The following is a 27369-nucleotide window of genomic DNA, read 5'->3' on the forward strand; positions in this document are numbered from 1 at the left end:
AAAAAACTTATCCAAAAGCCAAAAACAAGAAGAAGGTCTTTGAAGAAGAAGATACAACTCCACTGTGTTCAAGAAAATCAAAGTCCAATAGCATGAAGTCCAAGTTAATCAAAATGATAGCTCAACTTGAATCGTTTGATTCATACTCATCAGATCATGACTCCCCCAAGCCCGTTGATCTGAATCTTCTAGGATCAGACATCGAGAACTGGTATGATTTTATTCATAAGGATGATCTTATAACCTCAAAATCCAAAGTTCAAAAACCTTTAAAGAAGTAATAATTTTGGGCATTTGTCAAAAGTTGTGGCTATGCATTTCCAAAAGCAATAAGTACCTTTCTTCATCAGCATTCAAGATTTCAAAATGGTGGGTCAGCCTCCAGACTTATTATTCAAAAGTTGCGGCTACTTTACTCAAAAGATGATGAAGACAATTTGTCTTTATTTTAAAAGTTTCTTTTGCAGTTGATAACCAATTGACTTAGCTTGTAATTATGAGTAAAGTTAGGAGAGTGATTTTACAGTTGCCCACCTTTAGGTAAGCTTTGTATTTTTTATCTGTCTAAAAAATTCCGTGTGATAGTGGACTTTCCACCCAAAGGCGACCATCCATGTGTCGTTATCACCTTTACTTTATTAAAAGTCTTTTATTTTTTTGTGTCGAGTCATTTATCCTGTAAGGATCCAGTGTTGAAATTAGTGGCTGCTGGGGCCCAATGAGCACCCGCACTAATTCACCCCGGATTCCAAACCATTTGAAATCCGAGCCTTGTGTCTATAAATTAGAGTTTTTCTTTCATTTTTAACTCGCACCAAGTTTGGAGATTCTCTTAGAGTATCCTAAGCCTTGAGTTTCACCAAACATTCTCTCTCTCTCTCTCTCTCTCTCTCTCTCTCCTCTATTTTCATCCTTAGGTTTCTTTCATGTAAAAAGCTTAAGTTTCTGTCATGTAAAAAACTTGATCTCAATAAAATTTAAGTAGTTTTCTGATCAATGTTATCATTTGTGTTTTCAATTGTTTGAATGATTTTTATTTTCATAAGTATACTCTACGATTGCAACCTAGAGCTGATCCTTCGCATCAGAAATTCTCTTGTTCATAATTTTCTTGTTCATATTATTGCTTAAAGTGATTTAATTTTCCAGTTTAGTTTTCTTGTTAAAAGCGATCGTTCCTGATTTGGTATCAAAGCCAGTTACTATTCATTCAACTTCTTCATTTTTCTGAAAAATTGCATGTTTTGATTTCTCTAAGCATTGGTCAGCCTGTGGAAATCTGATGGTCAGCCCATTTGCTAGGAGAGCATGAGGGTGGTCTCGCTAGGTGGTCCCGATTAAGATAACAAAATTTGTAAAACTAACAAAAATTTAGAAAGATAATGGATAAATTGGCTCAAAATATTAAACGAACAAGAAAGTTTTTGAAAGAAATTAAAATGGATCAAAGAGAATCCACTTCAAGCAATAGATTAGATAAAAAAGAAATTCAAATTTCGTTCGGAAAGATTGAAAAAAGATTAGTCAATTAAAATGGTAAGGATTTACCTAAACAAGATCTAAAAGAAATCTGAAAAATGTCTAGAATAGAATCTCAAATCATTAAACAAAAGGGTTCAATAGAAGTTCAAGAGGAATATCTTGTCAAAATTGTTAATAAATCTATCTCCTTAGTAACAAATGAAGTCAGAGAACAAAAGAGACTCTTGAGTTTAGAATATTTAGCAGCCCATAAGTCAAACTATGATAGGATTCATATTGGAATGATCCAAGTAGGACTACTTTCTCTTACAAGAGCCGATCTTAATAAGTCAGTTTGTGTCTTACTTGCTTACTTGGAGCCACCAAATATCATGAGTTTAACGATTCCTTATTAGGTATGTTAGAGTCAAATATAGCTGAAGGTCCAATATATTTTGTATGATTTCCAAACATTAGGGCAAATCCTCATGATGAATCAATATACATACTTTTAACATTAGACATTCAAACAAAGAATTATAATATGGACAGTAGGTCTTCAAATCTTGAAATGATCTAAAAGTTTATTACAAATTAACAACTTCAACAGTGTTTCCAAATGCTATTAAAGAAAGTTTGAAAGGTTTAACATTATTATTACTAGCTAACAATGAACGCACCTCGTTGGTATCTCAACCAAAGAAACTTCTTTGGCATGAGATTCAAACTGTGGAAGAATGAGAATTTAATGAGTTAAATGAAAACAATGATGAAAAAATTCAAATAATTCAAAAGACAATGGCTATAAGTATTATTCATCATCCAAGCAAAAATGTCAATATTAATTTTCGATCTTTACTAACCAAAAGTAGAGTCTAGGACAATCAAGTTCAAGACAATTTGAAGAATTAGGCAGAAAAAGTATCTCAAGTGTTTACATAGAACCAAATAAATTTTACAAACTTAAAAAAGTTAACTTTGAACCAGAAATCTCACAAGGATATTATCAAGAGGATTCTGAAGAATCAATTTCTCCAACTATATCTCAAGCATTAGATGAAGATCAAAGAAAATTCTTAGAAGAAAGCCAAAGAAAGAATTTATTAACTATAAGTAAGAAGTTTGAACCAATTATGGAAGTCTTTCGAGAAGACTATAAGCATAAATTAAATCAAAAGAATTGAGATGAATTTTTCAAAAAATATAATAAGGAAAAAAGAGAAAAAATAAAAGCTGATTGGTTAGAAGAAATGCAAAAAACTAAAAAGAATATCTTATTTTTCAAATATTTAAAGGAGAGACAAATGGTCAATATCATTCATATAATAAAAAGAATTGGAAGATTTTAGATTCTAATTATCTATCCACCCACAGGCTCAATCAACATAGATTACAAATAAAAAAGGTTATACCCTCACCATACAAAGAAGTCAAGGAAACAAACAATGAATTTGATCAAATAATAAGTTAAAATAATTATACAAATCAAATGTTACAAACAATTGCAAATCAATCTACAAGAATTGAAAATCTTTTAGAAGAATCCGTAGATATTAAATTCAATAGCACTTTCGAAAAAGACGAATCAAGTAAAATAAAAAAGCAAGAGCTGATATTCAAACCTTTCTCAATTAAAGACATAAATTTTAGTTTCGAATCTCAAAGTGAACAATATATGAAGAAGGTTTTAGAAATGCTTAACAAACATAAAGATAAAAACATTAAAATTTATGGTTTTTAGTTATTTTAACAATCTTTTGTTAGAAATTTGATATCCATAAATAATTATTTTAGATTAAATCATTCATTTTATATATTTTGAAATTAAAATTAAAATAAAACGATCATATGAGTTTAAATATAATTAAAATAAGAATATCCATAAAGTTTAAAAAATAATAATAATAATAATAATAATAATAATAATAATAATAATAATAAAGCTAATTATAACATAATTTAAATTGTCATATCCAATAAAATTTTTATTGTAAAGTAAATTTTCAAAGTATAGCAATTAAATAAAATAATTTTTATAATTTTTATTTTTATTATAATATTTGAAAAATGTATGTTGTTTTGCAATTTTATTATTTAATTATATTTTTGTTATATTATTTAATTTAAAGATAAAAATGAGAAATTTTTAATTAAAAATTAAATTTATTTTAATTTTATAAATATTAAACAAATAAATTATTACTTGTTATTTATAATTTTAATTCTTATTTATAATTTTCATATCTGTAATTTTTAAATCTCTAAAAAAACAGAAAATATTTTCCACAGCAAAGGCACTTCTACTCTTGATCATGGAGACTGGCGAGTAGTTAGGTTGTGTTCCGAAAACCAGCGGCAAAACGATGCAGAGATGGTGCACGAAGCTCCGATCCCTGACTCTTCGTTGCTCGAATCCTCCAACATCTCTGCACCCTTTCTATCCTCCCCTCCTCCTCTGCTCCTCTGCCCAGCGGCTGCAATGCCCTCGTAAATTTTCTGTAATTTCTTCAGTCCGTAGGCCCCTCTTCGACGCCCCTTCTTCGTCGCATCTTTCGCTGCACCTTGGCGTCTTTCTCTATCCTCCTAACCCCACGTCTGTAAGATTCGATTCTTTTTTTTTGGTTAATACTTTTCCTCATGTGTCTGTTTGGTTGCTGAGAACATAGAGGAGAATGGTTTTATGCTTAGTTGGTCCGATTCCCTAGTTTGTGTGTGCATACCGGTGACTAAGAAATTTTCTCTCCTTTATCGGAACCGAGCAGAGGGTGAAATATACGTTTGCTTGATCTACAATGGTTTATTCTGTTTATGAATTTTGTGTTTTTTGTTTTAGTTGGTTCAAATCCGGCATATTTCGACAAAAGAGAAGAAGAGAAAGAAAGTGAGGGAGAGGAAGCCAATGACGCCAGCGACTTCCAAGATGAAGAAAATCAAAATGAAATCATATTCGTAAGCTTATGCTTTGTAACCAGTGAAGTTTGATGCAGCATTTAGTTGGTATTCTGAAAGTGATATCTTCCTTTTAAGCAAATGTTTGCCATAAAAAATTCAAAACCCAGAAGTACTTTCAAAGTAGGGAAATGTGGCTTCTGTATTTTTATGGAAACTATTATAATCATTTGATTGTTGTTTTTTGGGGGGAGGGGCTAGTCTTACTAACCCAATTGTTAGGGTATTACATCCAAACTTGAAGGTAATAATTGAAACTGTCTTTCCTAGTGGAGTGCATCATGCCCTCCCCATACCCTGGCATGGGATCCTTATGCATTGGGTGTTACTTTTATTCAATTATCATAATTATTATATTTTAGGGTAATATTTTTCAATTTTTCTTCTTCAGTTCATATAAGTCGAGGTTCAGGACAATGAATGATGGGAAGATTCGGCGGTGGAAGGAAGGGAAACGGCATAATGCACATTTGAAGGTATGCTTCTTCTCTTCCTACTAATGTAATTCTATTTTTCTAATCAGTAATCTTGACATAAACTCTGAAAAGTTTACAGTTAGACAAAAATACTAGAGAAAATGAGAAATTCTTGATTACTCTAGTGTTGGCTTGTGGTGGAACTGTCAGTAGTTTTCGCAATTTTTTTTTTTAGATGTCCTGCTGGACTGTTGCTGTCTTTCTCTGTTAAGGTAGCATATGTCTAATTTTTATTTATTTATTTCTTTATGGGGAAAGGAAGTGGGTTTTGTCCTACTTGGGTTCAATATCTGGTTCCTTTGACAACATTTTTGTACTCTTCTCAGTGTTCTCACCATGTAAAACATTTAGGCTGAGTCCTTGAACTTAATGAACAGCCATTGGGAATCTGGCATACCTTGAATACTACATTTTTATCACTATAACTATAAGAGACCTAATCTTATCTATGTCTTTGATTTTTAGTTTGTTGATATATTTAGTAGAATTTTACCTATTTATTTGAAATTGGAATGAAAATTTAATAATATTCTGGTAGAGAACACGAAATAGGCATCACCTTGTTTGTCCTATTTATCAAAAAGAAAAGAAGGGGGCACTGGCTTGTGATTTATAAACTCAGAACGGAATAATTTAATAATTACTGCAGATTGAAGTCAATTTCAGATTTTAACTGATCGTTTGCGCCTTTTCTATTTTTATACATGGATGGTTTCAGCAGGACTATGCAACTTTGAGTGCCTCATTTACAGTTTGCGGATAACAACCATTTTTACCGTTTTGGTTGTCTTTGTTACAAGAGCCTGAAAAGATTTACAGCAGGAAAACTTTTTCTTTTGTATTGTCTTTATTATAACTTTTTGAGTAGATTTTTGGTTTGGAAATTGGTAATCAAAAATGGTGTTGCCAGCATTGCTGGAGATTTTGACTTGTTTTGCTTCTCTTGCTGCCTTTGGGATTTTGCAGTGAACTCTGCATTTTTGAGTTTTCCTTTAGAGGCAATCTTCATTTTTTAGGGGCTGTTTGGTAGCTGTCAAAAATTATGAAAATGAAAATTAAAAACCAGAAACAGATACTAAAAACCAAAATCAACAACCTATTTGGTTAATATTTCTAAAACTAAACCAAATTAAAATTTTGATTAAAGAAATGCTCATTTTTGTCCTTGAATCAAATAAAAATTAAAAAAAATGATTAAATAGTAAAAGTACAAAATAATACATGTTAAATTTAGATAAAAATAAAAATATATAATTATTTTGCTTAATTATTTTATTTCAAAGCTCACTTTACAAGAACAATGTTACTGTGGTAATTGAAAAGTAGTAAAAGTATATTTTGAATTGCTTTGGTTATTTTTAATCTTTTTGAAATTTTGTGGACATTTTATTTTAATTATATTTTAAATTCATATGGCAATTTTAGTTCAGTTTTAATTAAAAATATGAATAAAATGAATGATTTAATCCAAAAAAGTTAAATTTGGATATCAAAATATTCTAGCAATAAGTTGCCAAAACAACTGAAAACCATAAATCTGATTTTCAATTTTTTCACAAAAAATTAAAATCCAACAACAAAAATAGAATGTTGCTACATAAAAAAACGCATTTTTGTAGTCTATTTCTTCATTGTATAGAATTGAAAACAGAAAACAGGATACATAAACAATACCAAACAAGCCCTTAGTTTTTGAGATCCTAAAGAAGATTTTCAAGCACTTGGACGGTTGGAAGGATGCTTCTCTCTTTGGATGTGCTGTTCCCATCACCCCTTCATTTTGTACTCATCCTTGTTCAGGATTCCTCATGGATAGATTGGAAGCTGTTTTAGAAATCATCATTTAAATAGTTTATAGAAGAAACAAAAGGCGCAAACTTATTAACCATGAGTTTTGATTTGGTGGGATGATCATGACTGAGGGTTGGGCTGGAAGTTGAATTGAATTTTGAGTTTAATGATATTCACATTCCATAGTAATACATTTTTACAAAATATTGCGTGAGTACTATTCATAGTAGTGTGGAAATACTACTTGCGAGGCTCCCCCTCCCCCCCTTTTTTCGTGGGTTATATTCAATTTCTACAGTTATTTTGAGTCTTTATCATTTCGTACTCATCCTTGTTCAGGATTCCTCATGGATAGATTGGAAGCTGTTTTGGAAATCATCATTTAAATAGTTTATAGAAGAAACAAAAGGCGCAAACTTATTAACCATGAGTTTTGATTTGGTGGGATGATCATGACTGAGGGTTGGGCTGGAAGTTGAATTGAATTTTGAGTTTAATGATATTCACATTCCTTAGTAATTCTTGTTTACAAAATATTGTGTGAGTACTATTCATAGTAGTGTGGAAATACTACTTGCAAGGCTTTTTTTTTTTTTTTCTCTATTTTTTAGTAGGTTCTATTCAATTTCTACAGTTATTTTGAATCTTTATTGTTAAGGCTAGACATATGTGTTTTAACAACCTAGCAATTGTAGGTTAAATGGTGACTTAACATGGTATCTGAGCCTTTTGACAAAAAGGTACAAAAAGGTCTAAAGTTTCCATGTTCACCAACCATTCTTCTAATGAAAACCTAGATGTCATTATTTTTTGTTATCTGTGATGGCATAGTTGAGATGTGGCAAACTTTTGTTTTCTTGAATGAGTAGTAAGCGTTGTAATTGTCTTAAAAGAGTCAAGAATGGAATTGTAATTCCTACTTTTAAGAGAAGGAATCACCATTCATTGAGTGAGGAATCAACATGGCTGGAATGAAATTTCACCATCATTTATGCAACTCAAGCATGGGAATGGGAATTGATGTCTGAATCTTGATCCCATTTCAACATGATTTCGTGAACCAAATGGTGGGCAATAGATTATACTGTTGCAGTACTATTTGTGAGTCTATTTTTTTGGATTATTTTTTTTTATTGTGAGTTTTGTTCTATTTCTAGGGTTATTTAAAGTCTTTATAAGGCTTGATATAAATTATTGCTTAACAACCTTACCACGATAGGCCTAGTGGTAGTATTTGAGCCTTTTAACCAAAATATCTACGTTCTATCTTCACCAACCCCATTTTCAAATGAAAATTTGGATTTTAGCACAAGGTATGTTGAACCTATGCTTTTTCCACTCTTCAAACCCAATGGACTTTCTAGAAGATGCATTAGGGATATTAAAATCTATTTCTTGAGTTCTTCTTGGGGATACCTTTATTTTATCATTGTATGCTAAAGGTTGGTTTATGTCAATGGTTGAGACTAATTGTTGCTTGGGTTAAGCCTATAACAGCCCTATCAGCTGGTTTTAATATGTTTCATGTTAGCCCTTGAAAGTTTTTCATGGAATTTTACCATATTCTTTCCCATGGTTAAACATAAGGTGCTTGAAGTTGCTCGTTGGATCATTCTCAGATTTGCTTTTGGGTATTTTGTCTATTTTTTCTTTCTATCATTCTTTATTATGAGCATCTCCTTGTCTTTATTACCTTTATGGTCTTTGTAACAATTCCATTTCTAGTTTTTATTGGCTTGATGGCGTTTAAAATTTTTTATTTTTTTTAGGACTCCTGATGAGAGAGAGAGAGAAGGTTCTTGTACTTCTTTGTTTGATACTCTTATACCCTTGATTGTTATCTACCTCTTTTGGCTTGGAGAGGAGGATTTGATCCTTGCATGGTTCAAGGCCTTCTGGCGTTTACCATTGCAATCTATCTTTAGTTTTACTACGGCTTTTAATTCAAGTCATTTACATTTGTCTAATCAGTATTCACATTTGGTAGGGTTAAGTAAATCATTACCAATAACCTCTTGCATATATGGAGACCTAATAGGGCGTTCACTCACTTCCAATGGAAATCCTTGTACTGAAATGAGAAAAATAGAATTAATATACAATCAACTCAATAAAGCCCCCAATCTTGCTGAACATCCTAAAAAAAAAATACCCTTAAAATAGCCTACAGTAAAATCCTAAAGAGATTCCTAATACTGTATCTTAGCCTCTTTCTGGAGAAGATTCGTGCATTCTGTTCCAACCAAATCCTCCACATAACAACAAATAATAAACACCTCCACTGACAAACAATAAAATCTTGGAGAAGATACATGCATTTGTAGGCATTAAAAGTTCGTCAAATGTCCAAATTATAATATGATTAGTTGAAATAACAATAAATTTATTTGACTTGTTATTTAAAAGGCATAACAAATAAACATTTATGTTGTTCTTTATCAAGAAAGATGGGCTGTGAATTTAACATCAAAATATAGTTAGGCTACCCATAAGCCCATCTCTTGTATGGAGACACGTGTCAAAATATTTGGACTTTTAGAGTTTTAAATGATGTGAGTTCTCTCCTATAGAAGGTCTCATAGGCTTCTCAAAGCCAACTAGAGTGAGATTCAACAATTGGCGGGAAAAAGCCCCCTAGCCTCCATCTACAATCTCTAAGGAACTCTCTCGAAGACCAAAGCCGCCTATAGTCTACAAAGATCAACTAGTGTGGAATAACAAGAAGTTTTTACCAAATTAGATCTTCATTCAAACAGCCATCCCTAGTGATCAAGCTTGCACCCACAATGAATACAAACTGATCTCGTTATACTCTTCATTAAGTTTGTTTGCTAAAAGATTCACCACCACTTCATTCTAAACGTGCTCTTCGAGCACTGGAACTAGCAATGCATCTTTTGAAGATTGAATCAAAATAGTTGTTCTTTTTTGCGAAGAATATATCCGTAAATTGATTATACTTATTCTTTTATTTAATCCAACATAGATGGTACCCATTTCCTTTAACCTTTAACATACTATATTTGTTGGCCAATCTGTATGTCTGATTCTTAGGGATGTCATCTTAAGGTGGTTCGGTTCATCAACATGTTTCTACATAATTCATTCCCTAGAATATCTTGTAAATGCTTTCTGTAGTTTTGCATAGTTTTCTGTTGGTAGTGGGTTGAAAAAATATGATGGGAGGGAACTTATGATCAAATATAAAAACCGTGCTTAGATTGCTAGAGGATTAAAGTGAAAGAAAACATTGTTGTAGGATATTGCAAGCCACCCAAATAAAGGATCCCGAAATATGCAACTTGAGGATGCTCTTAGTAATCATGTTATCCATATTTTGCTTCATAATAAGCTCAACTTGATAACTAAGAGCATCCCTTGTGGCACACATTTTTCTTAGCTTCTTGCAGGTGACGTGTAGTATTAGATGACAATAAATTCTTTCTCCTTAGTAGTCCGACAGTCCTAATTGTGTGGTTTTCTCCTTTGATCATAATTTCCCTCCCATCATATTTTGGTCAATTGGTGATGAGTGGAGGTACATGTCTACAGAATTAAGCTGTTGGAAATCTTGTGGGATGGATAATTTTTGAATATGTTAATGAAACAAAGATGAAATCCCTACCATGGTTTTAAAAACCGGACTTTGTGACCAATCCGGGGAATCCAAGTTAGTTAGACTGGTTGGACCGATGAGTCAAACCTATGGTCAAACTGGTGATGTCAGCATTATAATATAAAATGTTTTATTTATTTATATGTATTTATATATCTATATTAGAAAAATAGTATCATGCCAATCCCATAAGACTAATTAAAGTCTCCCATTAGCTAATTAAAACAAAATAATTTCTAACAACTATCTAAGCAAAATTTATACAACTTTTTGTATTTTTTTAAAGATATTCTTTGCATTGTTATAATGATTATTAATAATATGTTCATTATTTATGTGTATGTTTGGTTATCTAGATATGCTATTTGACTCCATTATAACACATGAAGTTTTAGCTAGCGTGCTGGCAAAGTGCAGTGTGCTTGGGGAGGTCATGAGTTCAAGCTAGAGCATGCCTCTGACCTCTCCCATCATTTTTTGTTTGCTTGTTTTTTTCTTTTCTTTTTTTGATTTTTTTGTTTTTTTGATTTTTTGATTTTTGATTTTTTGATTTTTGATTTTTTGTTTTTGTTTTGTTTTGAAGGTAAAGAGTTGGGTTGGCCGGCCTTTGACCCTGGTTTAGGCCAATATGTGTTAGTTCAAACTAGGTTAGTCAAATCAACACTAGTTCGCTCAAATTTAGTGTGTTCACCCACAATTGCTTGGTGATCGGTTGTGGTTGAACCAGCCGGTTTGGTCCAGGTTTTAAAACCATTATCTCGACATCCTTGGAGAACAAGATTAGAAATTGACAAACAAATATAGTGTGTGGAAGGACAACAAAATTGGAAACAAATGTTTGATTTTGTATGAACTAAAATAATGATTGCCAACTTTATATAGGTATCTTTTATACAACAAAGAATAAATACTTGTATGATCTACTAAGAGGCTTTTTCATTTCAATTGAAAACCATGTTCCTGAATATACTTGTTGGTTTGATTATGAGGGATGCCATCTTAAGGTGGTTTGGTTCATCAAAATATTTCCGCACGTTCATTCCCTAGAATATCTTGCTATTGTTTTTGTAATCCCGCACAATTCCCTGTTGGTCGCCAGTCTACTATATTGTGAGGGAAATTATGATCAAACATAAAAACCTTTCTGTTGGGATTGCCTCATAGTAGTCAAAAAGGCACAAAGCACATTGAGGCTTAAAGGGTGGTTGGAGCCTAGGTGCAAGGCGAGGGCAAGTTCCTTATGAAGGTGAGGTGCACTAATTCTTGGTTGTCACAAACTAAGCTTGTTTAGGGTATTGTGTTTGTATATGACCGCTTGCCTTGTTTGCATGGAATGGGTTACCTTCATGTGAATACTAGTAAAGGTTTTATGCTTTGAGTATGTTTATGTATTAGTGTAAAGTGGGAGTATGACTCCTTGGTTAGTTTGATGTTTCCTAGTGTTAGAGCTAAAAATAACATATAAAGCTTTTTAAAAAAAAAAGGGGGGGGGGGGTGAGTGTTCATTAGTTTTGTAAAACTCACTAGCATTTGTTAAACATGTTTAGTCTACTTGCCTCTCTCTTGCTAAACACACATTGCTTATAGAGGTCTAGTTAACAAATTACATTGCTTCAATGTTTACCTCTTGCTTGCCATTTTCTTTCATGACTGGTTCCTCTTATTTTTTCAACTACTGTGAATGTGTTTTTATGGTAAACCATGTAATTATTGTAAACTGTGTAATCTTTGGCTGACTAGTTAAGCAATAGTGCTTTAGCTAGTGTCGCATGACCCTTCACAAGGTGTGATATATTTGGCCCATGACTATTGTTAATGAATTACGTTGCTTCAATGTTTACTGCTTGCTTGCCATTTGCTTTCATGAATTGCTTACTGCTTCCACTTACTTTTTCAAGTGCTGTGAATGTGTTTTTGTGGTAAACTGAGGTACTTTTTGGTTGACTAGTTGAGCAATAGTGCTTTAGCTAGTGTCACACGACCCTTCACAAGGTGTGATATATTTGGCCCATGACAGTTGGTATCAAAGCTTGGTTAATTGCTACGTGCATTTAGTTGCTTTTGTATTGTGGGATCGTGTTAAGCATCGATAAGAGACCATGCTAACAAATACCAAGAGAATTAAAGCACTAGAGGCACAGACTAATATGGCCAACAATGTGGTTATGGAGATGGTCAAGCTTGCTGAACGTGTTGATGCTTTGGAGGGATTACAAAAACATCAATAGGGTTTTATGGTGGAGATGTTAGAGGACTTCCATGCAATGGTAGAAATTTAACAGGCTCAGACGGCGGATCTAACTACAAAGACGAACCTAATGGTTCTTGGTATGGGAAACTCTAATGCTATGGAGTATAGAGGAACAAAGGTGCCAGAACCCATAATGTATGGGGTTGCTTGTGATGCTAAGGAGTTAGAAAACTTCTTATTTGACACGGAGCAATACTTTTGTACGATGAGGACTGACTCAAAACAAGTGAAAGTATCCATGACAACAATGTGCTTGGTTGATGACGTTAAGCTGTGGTGGCATACTAATTATGATGAAATTGAAAATGGATGTTGTGTAGTTAATTGTTGGACCAACTTGAAGAGAGAGCTCAAGGCCCAATTTTTTCTCAAGGGGTTGAAATCGTGGACAAGGATAGAACTTCACCGACAAAGAGTTCAAAACTTGCCTACTGCACAAGCTGCTGAAACACTTGACTATGTTGGAGAGAATTCCACAATGTCGAAATAGAGAGTGGTATGGGTGGAAACAAGAGAAAGTATTTCAAAAAGGGCAAACCCGAAAGTGAGGGAGTGGACACCAAGGCATCAACTTCAAAGGAAGTTTTGTCGTCTTGATCATTCAATAAACCCAATGGTAAGGGTAAGATGACATGCTTCTTATGTCGAGGCCCTCACAAAGTGGTTGATTGCCCCGACAAGTTATCATTTAATCCATTACATGATTCCATTGTGGAGGAGCCATTGCAAGATGATGAGGATGAGGAGGAAACCTCGAGGATGGGTGCAATGCAGTTAGGCATTGTGGTGGAGAGGTAGACAAAAGAGACAAAAGTTAGCAGGCGAAAAGGTTAATGATTGTAGACTAATGGATCAATGGGAAGAGAACCTATGCTATGGTTGTTTCCGAGACTACCCATAATTTTGTTTCATGGATAGAAGCGCAAATACTTAACTTTACATTAGTGAAGAATTCAAGACGCATAAAAATGGTTAATTGCAACTCAGCCTATTCTGGGAGTAGCCAAGCAAGTGAATGTGAAACTTGGATAGTGCGCAGGACATTATAACAACCCTTTTCAACCTATTTGCTAACAACACTTCTTGGTCCATTCTATATAGGATGAAGTATACGATCCCCAATACTAGTGTTTGGAAAGGAGTTACTTCCAAATTGCCTGGAAATTCTCCTTTCCTTTACCAAAAGCTCTCTGACAACTTTGGAGAATGAATAGTTATCCAAGTGCCTTTGAAAAATGTTATGCTTCTCCAACTTTTGCTCACTAGGAACAATGTTCATGGAGCCACAATTTGAACTCATGCTACAATATCCTTCAAAGTTGATAGAAAACTTCATCAAGGCTTCTAGAAAATTATGCCATCCTTCATTCTGATTCCCTTATGGGACAAAGAATGCTTGTCTTTGACCTTCATAAGACCGCTTCACAGTACAGATAAACTTGCCCCTCTCATTACTCCTTATTTCTACTCAAATATTGCCTCATTCTCTTCTAAAAAGAGCATCCTTCCACTGCCCATTCACTACCCCTAGAGGACTCTAACGGATCAGCCCCTAAAAGCTCAAAATCCATAAGAACTCCTTTTTTAGTAAGATAAAAGAGAAAAATCTTCCTGCAAATTCAAGCAACATGAATGTTGAACTATCCAAGCGATTAGCATTAAAATTTTTCCTCTCAATCTTCACAGTGGCATGCCCACTTGTCTCAATCCCTTGCCTTACGATCACATAGGATATACAACAACAAAAATCATGTACCAGTAGATGATAGAATCAAACAACAAATGAAAAGAAGTCAAATACCAAACCATAGCTAGTAGAAGACCATTAGTAAATAATCAATCAACAAGGTCAAACAGATGTAGTTCTTCCCTATACTAATAACACCATCGCACCTCCAAGTCTCACCTATTTTGGTAGTCACAAAGAAAATTCTCACTGGTACAAGCTCCCTTCTAGAATTACTTAGATCTTTGATGAAATTTGAATAGCCAAGAGAGGTTTGAGTAGGCTCTGTAGGTCTAGGATGCTTGCTACAATGGTTTGTAGAGAAGAAAGCCTCCCGTGGACCTTCGCCTCCTGTGGACCTTCTAGTCCGTAGGGAAGAGAGCCTCTCAAAGTGATCCATAGGGAAGAAGGCATTGCGAGAGCCTTCTAGTGATTGATTAGTGAGAGAGTTGGAATACTATGGAGTAGTCTCTGTCGAACCTAAAGTCTTTGTCATTGGTGAAGTATAAAGAGTAGTCTCAATTGCTGAAGAAGTTGAATGAGCACTCTGTCGTTGGCAAAGTCAAATGAACCCTAAATATCAAGGATGACATACCGCAAGAGATGTGAAAGTTTATACGAGGGATTATAGTAATTTGACAGGGCCATCCAATAGAGATAGAGTTACTTTGGATATATTGAGGCTTCAATTTGGTTTTTGGTCTAAAACATTAGAATAAAAGGGTTTTAGGTCAGAAGATTTGGGAAGAAGGTGTTTGGAGGAGCTCACCATGCTCACTATTGCCAAGGATGACAATGTTGGGGAGAGAACATTGGTGAAGGTTGAATTATTACTGATTTTAATTTTTCATATTGATGCAGGGGCAGCATTAAGGTTCTGCAGCCATGGAGAAATTAGAAGAGGAGGAAGGGGAGGGGAGGAAAGGGGAGATACTAGGGGGGAACTAATGTTCACTTCAATTCAAATTCATCAACAACTGCCTACAACATAGCTTTCACACACTATTTATGAGAGGGCCCAAAATACATGAATTACAAACAAACCCATACTTTACATAAATATTACAAACAACCCACAAATACACATAATCCTGTACTAATTAATACTAAAAACACATAATAAACTACTAACTTAACCCCACAATTTCTTAACGCAACTCTTCTTAATTATTTTCCAGCAAGGATCCTCCCAAGGTCTTACTTCTTGTCCTACCTCAGCACTCGCCCAGTTAAAAAACATTTGGCCTCAAATTTTGAAATGTTGAAGGATCAAAAGGGAGAAGCAAACTTGGATTTTTTGAAAGCCTTTGAGTGATGCAAGAAACCCTGATCCTTTGGTAGCATCATAGACTTGAATTGAGAGTTGGCATCAATAAGCACATTGGGAATGACAAACTCAACAATTGGAATGTCCGAAGGACTTTGGATGTCTTCAAACTCATTAATTTCCTTCATTGTATTGTCTTCAAGCTGAGTAATTATGACTGATTCTTTGTCTTGGTTCATTGGTAGAGTGGATTTCAAAATGATTTTCTTCCCATTATAATGAAACACACGTGTTCTCATGTCCTTGAGTCACAACTAAATCATCCAACCAAGGAGAACCAAAGAGTACATGGCCAATCTTCATAGGTAGGATATCACACCAAACATTAGCCAAATATTCACCCATTTGGATGGGAGCCAAACATCTTTCATAAACATGTTCAATAGAGTTATCAACCCAAGATATCACATAAGGCTTTGGGTGAGGTTCTGGATGAAGCTGCATTCGAGTGACTCCATTTATGGAAACCACATTCATTGGGCATTTTCCATCAATGATGATTTTGCAAACCTTTTCTCCACACTTGAGAAATGTGTTGAAAAGCTTGAAATTGTGCCCAAAGTTTGGCAAATGGCATTACTGTTTCCTATAATTTGTCACCATGCTGAATTTATGCATATACATGCTGCAGCTATATATCACAACCCTTTAACACATTTTCCTACAATCCTTACTCCCAATTTCTCAAAAAAAAAAAACTGTCTTTAATTCACCTAGATATTGATTGTCCTGCTGAAATGAAACAAATTCATGAAGAAAACTCACAAATTACAGCAACAAACCCTGATTTTTTATGCTGGCACAGGCAGTGACAATTTCTAGGGTTTCATGCCAAATTATCGCGCTTGCTTACAACATATTGTGTCTGCAATCAAAATATCAAGCTGCGGATCAAAGTATTGTGGCTGCAAGCAATTTCACACTAGACAGGAAATTGCATGGGACTCTGAGAGACTTTCTCACGTGCTTTGCTGGCGTGTGGGGCGCATGAGTCAAGATTCCGACAATGAAATTTCAGGCAACTGCAGATCAGTGGATGATAAGCACAGTGGTGGTGGTGGTGGTGTGATGAGAAGAACATAAGACTCTAGGGATTTTTGGAGGCCAACGCTGGAGTATGTTTGGCTGGCGCGTGACCCTGTTACGGTGATCGGAAGGTGATGAAATTATAGGGTAAGGGGCATCGGGGTGTTTCGTATTTGATGGTGTGGGTGGCGTTGCAGGATGGTGGCTGGAAATTGGTGTTTGAAGAAATGGGGACACGGCTAGAATTTTGTGAGAAGTTCAGAAACTGCAGAACTGCTTTTCATTTTTGTTTGTTTGTTTGGTTTTTTGTTTTTTTTTTTTTTTTTTGAAGAAAAAAAAATTCAGAAAAGGAGAGAGAGAGAGAGTTAAGAAATTGAAGGAGAAAAAAAAATGGTAGGTTGCAGGAGTTACTGGACAGAAACTGCCAGAAATTGCCAAGAGACAGCCACAGAATTCAGAAATGAGAAAGAGAGTTGAGGAGGTTGGGGGTGTTGCTGGACAGAAACTGCCAAGAGACAGCCACAAAATTAGAAATGAGAAAGAGAGTTGAGAGAGTTATGGGAGAGAATTAAAGAGAAGAAGAAGAAGAGAAGGAGAAGAGAAACACAGAAGGAGCAAGAGAGCAGAAGTCTGCTGGGCAGCAAAGGATTAGGGACAAAGGAGGAGATCAGAACAGAAAACCAGAGAACAAGAAGGGAAGAAAGAAGAAGCAGCAGCAGAGAGGGAGAAGAATTTACAGAACAAAGGAGAGAAGGAAAGAAGAAGAAGAGGAGGATAAGAAGCAGCAGCAGGGAGGGAGGGAGAAGTTACAGAAGAGATGAGGAGAAGGAAAGAAGATGTTGCTGCAGAGGGAGATAGAAGTTGCAGAACAGTGGGGGGGGGGGGGGGAGAAGAAGAGAAGATGAGGGGGAAGAAGAATATTGAAAGGAAAAGATGGGGGAATTGAAATGGAAGAAAGAGATCGTGGTTGGGCTCTGATACCAAATGATGCAGGGGCCACATCAAGGTTATGCAGCCATGGAGAAATTAGAAGAAAAGGAGGAAGGGGAAGGGAGGAGAGAGGAGGTACCAGGGGGGAACTCATGTTCACTTCAATTCAAATTCATCAACAACTACCTACAACATGGCTTTTACACTATTTATAAGAAAGCCTAAACACATAATACAAACATGACATACCCCTAAAACTACATGAATTACAAACAAACCCATACTTTACATAAATATTACAAACAACCCATAAATACACATAATCCTGTACTAATTAATACTAAAAACACATAATAAACTACTAACTTAACCCCACAATTCCTTAACCCAACTCTTCTTAATTATTTTCCAGCAAGGATCTTCCCAAGGTCTTACTTCTTGTCCTACATCACATATTACTTATTTTAGAGTGTTAGTGCAATCATCTTCCAAACATTGTCTGTTAGCGGCTACCCAAACTAGAATTGCCTCACCGGGTTGTGTCAAATTAAAATCCTAAAATATCAGGACTTCTAGGATTGTGTGAAATTAAAACCTTAAAAGTCGTAATATTTCTTACTTGTGTTTTTGTGCAGGTCATGGGCTTATGGGTAGCCTAACTATGTTTTATTAGTTAAGCTCATATTTTTACATTTATCTTTTAATATGGCACAACATACCTTTTCATCATTTGGGCCTAAAATAATTAGTTGAATAAATTTATTGCTATTTCAATAGTTAGATTGTAATTTAGGCATTGACAAACTTTAATCCTATGGCAGGATGCCTTTCTCTCGAACTCTTGTAGTTTTCCTTTTCCTTTGTTTAAGAATTTTCTTCATTTATCTAGAAAAGGCGTGTTGTTGCAGAACAGGAGGGTACTACGGTTATTGTGGAGGTGGTTGATTGGTGTCCCATTTCTCTTGAGAATGCTGAGCGGCTATAGAAAACGTTTAGGAGGAGAAGGTGAGGACTGCAGTCTTTGAGGTGGATAAAGAGAAGGCAGATGGACTTTATTTTGGCCTTAATTCAGGCATGCTCTAATGCTGCGAAGGATACCTGGATGGGTGTTTTTAGGGGATATTTTTGTCAATGGTGTAGTGAGTGTAAACTCAACCTTTATCATGTTGGTTTCTATGAAAGGCAAAGCTTGGTTATTAGTCGTTATAAGATCTTGGCTAAGGTACTCTCCAATAGGCATACTGGGTTTTGATTGATATGATTTCCTCTTCTTAGAGTGCTTTTATTGATGATGCCAGATTTAGATGCTGCTTTTGTGGCTGATGAGGTGGTTAATCCACATCAATAGAATGAGAGTGAAGTTCTACGACAATGATGGAATGCCCTGAATAATCGACCCTTTTACCGTGTAAAGTCTCACGAAATTTTTTGAACTCAACTGTTGTTTTATATTCCCATCTTACCTAGATCATAAGTTGTTCAAAAAAGCGAACTTTATTTTGATGAAATGAGTGTGCTTTGGGATGGAAGGAGTTGAACCTCCAAACAGCGGGAGTGAATGATAGGAGCTATAAAAAGGTTTTTAAGCTTGAATTTTAGAAGGCATATGATTGAATTTGCTGAAGTTCATTGATGGAGAAGAAGCGTTTTGGTTGCACGCAAAGGATGTGGTTCAGTGGGTTGTTGTCTTTGGCTAATTTCATTCTTGTTATAATGGCGAACCTAAGTATTGATTTAGATCTTCGAGGGTGTGTTAGACAATATGAAACTTTTTCTCCTGTTCTTTTCATGATAGTTTCCAATGTTTTGAGTTAGATGATTGCTTGTGTTGTGTCTTTAGCTGTTTTCTTTGGCTAGTTTCACTGTCATCTTAATTGTGAACATATGTCTTGGTTTATACTGTCAACTTTCAAGGGGATTAGACAAGATGAAATTTTATCTTCTTTTATTTTCACTATGGTTGCCAAAGTTTTGGGGAAGATGATTGCTTGTGTCTGTGGTGGTGGTGTTGTTTCTCATCGTCAGTGATAACACCAGTCCTTTCTAGAAAATGATTTAGAGAATTTTTTGAATGTGATCAGGCATTTGCAAGTGTTTGAGAGGGTTTTGGGACTGGAGATTAAATTAGGTAAGAGTGGGTTGATTTGTATTAATTTAGGAGGCAGTTTTATCACATTTTGGTGGGATGTTGGTTGTATGGTTCAGCAGGTAGTTATCCCATCACGAGGGTAATCCTAAAGCAGCATCACCTTTTGGGTATCTGGTTGTTAAGTGTTTAGGAGATTGGATTGTTGGAATGAGACTTTACTTTAGGGGGTGTGCGTTGCTCTGATCCTGACTTGTTTGCTCTCTACTTGCTTAGGATTCCTGTGTAGGCTGCTAGTAGGTTGAAGAGGCTAATATGAGATTTCCTTTGGTCAGGATGCGTAAGAATAGGAGGTTAGTTGGGAGGAGGTTTGTAAGCCTAAGAATGGAGGGAGTTTTGACCTCGGGAGCTTGGTGTGAAACACATTGAGCAGGTGGGTAAATTGCCATGGTGTTCCCCTATGAAATTTGTTTCTTTGGGATAGGTGAGCAGAAGTAATTTTGGAGATTTTCAAAATGATCAGGATGCGTTATTTGGGATATACAACTCATGTGAGCCCTCGCAGATTTATTTCTTACACTTACCATTTTTTCCATATCTTGGGTGAAGTTGCAACAATTCAATTTTAGGAAGATCATTGGTTAGAGGATGCTTTGCTTTCCAGTTCGTTTCCTTCCATGTATCGTCTTTCTAAATGCTGTAGTTCTTTGGCTAATTTTCTTGATTCTGACAGGGATTCTTGGAATTTGTTATTCAAGATAATTTTGGATGAGACAGGTGAATTTTTGAATGTTCTTGATTCAGTATGCTTTTCTCAGAGTTTGATAGACAGGTTCAGGCCTTCGATGCCTAGGGCATTGTTTTCTTGTAGATCTCTTTTTATCAACTTAACCTGATCAGTGTGTTGATCATTTCCTTTTGTGCTCCTTTGTTTCGAAACAAGATCCCCTCATATTACAGGGCCTTGACTTGGTCTATGCTTGATTGGATTAACACTAATGACTCCGTCTGGATGTTTGCACTTTTGCATCCTTCGATTCCAAATTTGTGAAACCAATGCTCATATTTTCGTGCACTGATTTTTTGGCAGTTATTTGGTTCATTTGATTGGGGAGTAATTTTAGAATTTTTGTAGTGACAAAGACATTTACCTGATTTGGTTTGAGTAGAATGATTTTTCTTGCTTCACTTTCATGCTGTTCTTTTGGTGGTTTTCATGGCATTTCTTGATATGCAGAGAGACTGGAACACCCTACTTCCTGTTTTGTTTGTTTTTGGAAGACATCCTGTCTTCCTTGTGATCTCTTTCTTAAAAACTCTAAAATCACTCCTATGCTATTGCACAACTACTTAGTTGGAAACTGGCCATTGATCTAAAACTTCTATGGCCAACTTCCAAAACTAATTGAACATTCAAAATCAATTTTGAACTTGAGGAATGTTACATCATGTACTAAGTCATCAAGAAATTTCTTATACAACTATCTAAATTCTGGAAGATGAAATCCATTTTAGATGACAACCCCATTTGGTTTGTAGAATGAAACTAAAGCAGGAAAGAAATTGAGCGAGGAATGGGATCAAGGTAGGAATGGAATTGCTTCTGGATTTCAATTATTGCATTTGGTTAGTTATATCGAATGACTGAATCTTAGTTTCAATTTCTTTCAAATATTTAGTATTTTTTTATGGCTTCTAAAATGGAATGAAAAATAAGCTTTTTTTTTTTTTTTCTTTCTTATAAATACCCTTAATACATAATTATTTAATTTTGTAATTATTATTATTTAATTATATTGATTAGTATTAGTGGTATTATTTATTTTATTATTATTATTATTATTATTATTTATTTATTTTGTAATAAGTATTATCTGTAAAATAATAATTGTTTTTGCGTTTTTTTGTAATGATTATTATTGTAATGTTATTATTATTTTTATAATTATAGATTGTTGTTATTGTAATTATTATTAGTTGTTATTATTATTATCTTTATCTCTATTATTATTTTTATAATTAGTTATTATTTTTATTATAATGGTAACTATAATTAGCATTCTCACTCTTTGTTGTTGTTTTTATAATATATTTCATTTTATTATAAAATGAGTTTAATTTCAATTTAATTGGACTGGAATCACGATTCTACCATTCACAAGAATCATATTTCGGAGGGAACATGATGCAGCCCTTGATTTTGTTATTTTTAAAACTTGGATTCATTCCAGACTTGATTGTGCAAACTAAACGGGCCAGGAGTTCCTGGTGCCGGTTCAACTTGTATTTTACTTTTGACATTCATTTTCTCCAAACGCCATCATCAGTGATAGTGGAGTTGGGAGAATGGTACTAACCAATGTGATGTCATGGCATGTTTTTACCTCTGATAGAACTGCTTGAAATTGCATGCATATTTGAGTTCTTAATTGCACACATCTGCCAATTTAATTCTATAGAATTGATGTACTGCTTGGAATTGCATGTTTGAATTCTTAATTGCACACATCTGCTAATTAATTCTGTAGAATTGACGTACTGCCCCCATGTTTGTTTTAGCCTTGTTTTCTTTCCTTACTGGGTGTTCTAAAATTTGAAATTGTGAACATGCCTGAAATTTTTAGTAGAAGAATTGCTGAACTTTTTAACCTTATGAGATATTACTGCTGCTTAATGCAGTCCAAGAGAGCGAAGCGGAGACTACGACTACCTGCTGTTGTCCCTGCTGCTTATGCAAAGGTGATGAAGAAGCTCAATTTTTGTGGGTAAAAATGTTGGGGCCATTGCTAATCCAGGGTGAGAGAGCATTCGCCCCGCCCCCTTATTTATTTTTGTTCTACATTTTAGAACCACCCAAATGTTGTAAGATACATTTCACCTGCCCGAGCGTGAGCCTGAGGCTGTGGCTAATCAAGAATTCCCAAATAGATAGTTTCTTGGACTGGATTATTATTAATTTTTTTTTCCCCCAAAAGAATTATTGCAATTTTAACATAATGCCTTCTTTAAAGGGTCGTTTGTTGCCTCGATGAAGAGCCGAGTCGGGGAGGGGGAGAGGTGGACTTAGACTTGGGATGGGATATAGGGGATGAATTTGGGTCGTACGGTGGTCTGTTGAAAAAATATAAGAATGAATTTGAACATCAACTAAATTGAAAAAGTCTAGACTTAAGATTTGATAGAGGTGAATATGGATCGGACCTCTTAATGAATTGTGTGAAAGGAAGGTATAATAAATGGTGTTGCACCTCCTTAAATCTATTAGAGTTGTAAAAAGACAAAATAGAACTTAAAAAAAGTGATGAACTCTATGCTAATAAGTTTAGAAACACCAAACAACTTGTAGGGAGAAGCAATATTGTTTGTATGAGTTTTGGAAATGTTACAATCTTAACTTAAATATTTTAGAGTGTGGGGGTGTTTGGCTAAGGTGATCTCACCAAGAACAATTGGGTATAGAATTTTTTGATTGCATGTTTGTAAGCTATGCAGAACGTAGTGCATCCTGTCAATTGTTAGTTCTTAAAAGTGATGTGCCGGTTCATAGCATAATAATTGAGACTAGATTTCTTTGAAAATATTTTTCCTCTTAAAGATAATTAAAAAAGAATTGTTCGTAAATTTAATGGGAAACTGAAAATGGAAATTCTGAAATAGAATTTAGAAGAAGCAAGAGACAAAAGTAAAGAAAATAAATTTTAAAGATGAATTTTACACATTTTTGCTTGATGTGATGGTACTATCCAAATACTTATAACGAAGCAAATTCTTCTTTTTGAAAGAGTCATAAATAATGAAATTGAATCAATCATGTCTAGCCTCACTTTGAAATTAGTAGGCTTGTCTCCTGGTACTAAACTTATCGGGGGCATTTATTTAGCAACATGTTTCGAGATCTCAGGAAATGTGATGTCCATGAGATCTCAGGAAATGTGATGTCCATGATATCTCATTCCTACGTTTGTTTGCCCAGGAAAATCTATGGACATCCTATTGGCCTACTCCCATGGGCAAGTCTTATTGGAATACAACTCCTATGGAATCCAATTTCTAGGACTAAATTGCCCTACACTATTTTTGGCTCTTGGACAATAATGTCCCTATAATATATTATAATCACACTCTATTATTATATTTGAAATATTAAGTTATTAATATTGTAAAAGAAAAAAATTTACGTTAGTATAAATATTAATTATTTTTATTTAGAAAAAATATATAAAATGTTAGTTAAATATATATTATTTTAAAAATGTGTGTTAATGGTATAAAATTTATGTTAGCTAACATTTGTAATTTATTATATAAAATTTAATATTATTATCATTTTATAAAAAATTAATATAATAGTTAATATTTAGACACTATGCCTTCAATTAGTTTGGTTAATCAATTATTATATGTTAAATGTTTTAAATTTATAATAATTACAAATTTTAAGATATAAGTTTAATCAAGTATTTTAGTAAGTTTTTGGGTTGAAAATATAATTTTAGTTATTAGTGAGAAATTCTCCTCTCTTGTTATTTCTTTTATTATTATTATTATTATTATTATTATTATTATTATTCCAATACTTGCTTAGTGCGGAGATTTTATGTTTATGATATGTAGGTTTAATATATGCATTTTTGTGTCTTTGTGCTTTCCATTTGCCAATCTTGGAGTATACAAAATTTTTCAAAGGGTGTTATTGCATGATTTTTTTAATAAAAAATTTTAGTCTATCTTGGATTCACCCCCCAAATTGTATGCTTTAGATTATTTAAATGCATTGTATTGTTTGTGTTTTTTCTACTAGTTGCAAGGTGTGATTTAGAAAACTATGCGAAATAAGTTTGTAAAAAAAAAGAAAAAAAAAAGGATCAAACATGTACTTTGCCTGTATAATACAAATTATCTTTTTACACACAATCGGTCCCAAACCCAGATAAAGGATTATGGTCGTCTTAGGCAACTGACAGCTAGCGTAAAACTTTGTCAAATCCTATTGTCATGAATTCTTACCAAACTCACTTAGGTCAAGGAAATAGATCAAGTCAGTATAGAAGGTAGAGAGCTAAAAAGTTAGGACAAGAAATAAAGATTAGATTAGTAACTTGGAATATAATGACTCTTATGACAAAAGTATGGAAATAATGGAAATAATATTTAGAAGGAAAATTTACTTAATCTGCCTTCAAGAGATGAAATGGGTAGGGGAGAGAGAAATTGAAAAAAAAAAAAATTAGGATTTAAATTTTGGTACACTGGCAAAGTCAAACATAAAAATAGGGTGAAAATTATTGTATACAAAGACCTAAAAGATAATGTAGTAGATGTTAAAATAATAGGGATATGATCATTAAAATTATGACAACTTTAGGTCTGGAGATAGTGAACGTGTGGTGCAACATGCCAACAATCACCCAGGTGTGATACCGATTGTTGTTCTCAACAATCAACCCTCAGAAACCAATTATCGACATCAAGTGTGCGTAGCGAAAAATCTCCCACGAACTTTTATGAACAATCGATGGAACAAGCAAGCAAGCACTCGATAATGAACTATACGAACCTAGCAATCACTCAACAATGAGAATGAATGAAAGCAATAAGCAAAACACAAGAATTTACATGGTTCGACAATTTACCTACATTCACGGGAGTAACGACTATTTTCACTATGAACAATGAAGCTTACAAGTCTTAATCTCCTATAGGGTTACATAATAATCATTATATAACAATCTAATGCGTATAGAAGACCTATAGTTGATATAAAATACTTTTTTAGCAATCCCTCCGATTAGCCCAATCTACTGGTCTCAGATTCAAAAATTTGTAATGTCCGCGAGTGAAATCATCGACGGTTTGAAGCCAAGAAAAACACGTCGCATCATTGCTTGAAACCATCGATGGTTAGGCCCCAAACTGTTGACAGTTTTCCCTTATGGCTACACCCTGCATCTCTCTCTTGGTCCTTTGCCTCACAGTGCTTTCCCTGGTATATGCATTCCACATAGAATATGAGCCACATCCCCAACAATCTCCACCTTGGGAATATTCACCACCTAAGAGAAATCCAAAAGCATAATCCCCCGTTACTCAACCCGAGCTAGTAGATTGGGACCCACCTCCCCTCTAACACCTGGAGATGTAAACCAAGTCCAAGCCACACTTGAACTTGACCGTGGTAGCAGGAACTCCACCTAACTGAACATCCAACTCCTTGAACGATCCTTTAAATCATAATGCTACCTTGGCAGCCTCAGCCACTGCCAAGAACTCTAATCTAGTTGTAACCAGCACACCCTAAGATTGTACCTCGGACTTCCAACACTTAGGCCTTCCCACAACGTACCCCATTGTAGGCCTCTTGTCATCCAAGTCCCCTATGTAGTTTCCATCTGTGAACCTGACAACTAACAAATCCCTCTATTGCCCACCGAAGTACCCATTGCACTAGCGTGGGAAACCTTTGACACGTCCCGAACATCACTATTTGTCCTCGAGTATTGAGCGGTAGACTGTTTATTTAGATTCGCCAATGGTGTACTAGTGACCGGTTTAACACTAACCATGCTAAATCTCACTAACACATGATCCCCAAAACCACCCTAAGATGCCCTGAGATAACACCAATCTCCCCGAAGCTATGATTACAAAGTTACCCTGAGATAATCCCAATCTCCCTGTAACTTTACTCTTGTAAATCTCCAACTCAAGAACACCCTTGGCAGCAAGAAAAACCTTCATGTCAACTTCTTTTCTCAATGGAGTCCCCGATTGATTTACCTCAGTCGGAACCTTCCCAACAATTGGCACCTCACTTACATAAAACAACAGAATACTTGCCCACTTGCAACCTATCTCCCTCTCCCCCTCTGGGAGCACCACCAACCCCCCGTCTGATTCTTATACAATAGCTCCATCTCCTCCACCATGGCATCTGTCCACCTACCATTCTCCTGGTTGTGCATTGCTTCCTGAAAGGTAGTAGGATCCGTACTAGTAGTAATGGTTACATAAGACATCAGATCATACCTGAGCGGTGGCTTGATAATACCTCTAAGCCTATTGTGAACCTGCTGGTCTCCCAAGCTTGAACTCCTTGCATTATGACCAATGCCATCTCTGCCCTGAGTCTGAAACTCCACCTACATCACAATTTTATTTCTACTCCAGTTTATACTGTTATAGTGCAAGTCTCCTGAGTTAGAATTCCCTGCACTTCTGCCTTGAGTCTCCAACTCCACCTGCTCAATATTCTCATTGCTGCTATTGCCTCTTTTTGGCATCTATTTCTCGTTATTTACTTGAGCACGCTACCCCATAGCTTTAACACCCAAAGCCATCTCTCCACCAATCACCACCCTGCTTTCCATTAGATCACCCAGCTATAACTCATCTTTCTTATATACTAGAAAGATGCACTGTTTGGACAACACACCAAGCCTAGATCTCATCTCACTAGAAACGTGCATAGTTGGACCTCCAAAGTCTACCGCATAACCTGTCCAAACCTATCCTGCAACTCTCCCATACCTTTGACAATCAATTAATTAAGAACCATGTCAAGTATACTTGCTGACTTCACCAAGAAGTCCCTTGTAAGCCTTGCAAACACCATGCCCTGCTCACAAAACTCCTTGAAAACCAGCATACTTAGTGCCCATATCTAATTTGAGGAACTCTTTCTCTTGGTCTAGTACTCCACCTCAACCACAAGTTACACCTGGCAAACATAT

General features: G+C 34.9%; 1 protein-coding gene across 1 annotated transcript; it reads left to right on the plus strand.

The window, feature by feature from the left end:
• The first annotated feature begins 3703 nt into the window (after positions 1 to 3703).
• LOC131164097 (uncharacterized) lies at positions 3704 to 22613 on the plus strand. Its single transcript, XM_058121063.1, has 4 exons — positions 3704 to 4058; positions 4295 to 4410; positions 4802 to 4886; positions 22319 to 22613. The coding sequence occupies exons 1-4, from the start codon at positions 3825 to 3827 to the stop codon at positions 22406 to 22408; spliced, it is 525 nt and encodes a 174-aa protein (XP_057977046.1). The 5' UTR covers positions 3704 to 3824; the 3' UTR covers positions 22409 to 22613.
• The last annotated feature ends 4756 nt before the right edge of the window (positions 22614 to 27369 follow it).

Source organism: Malania oleifera, chromosome 9 (assembly GCF_029873635.1).
Source record: "Malania oleifera isolate guangnan ecotype guangnan chromosome 9, ASM2987363v1, whole genome shotgun sequence".
Taxonomy (NCBI): domain Eukaryota; kingdom Viridiplantae; phylum Streptophyta; class Magnoliopsida; order Santalales; family Ximeniaceae; genus Malania; species Malania oleifera.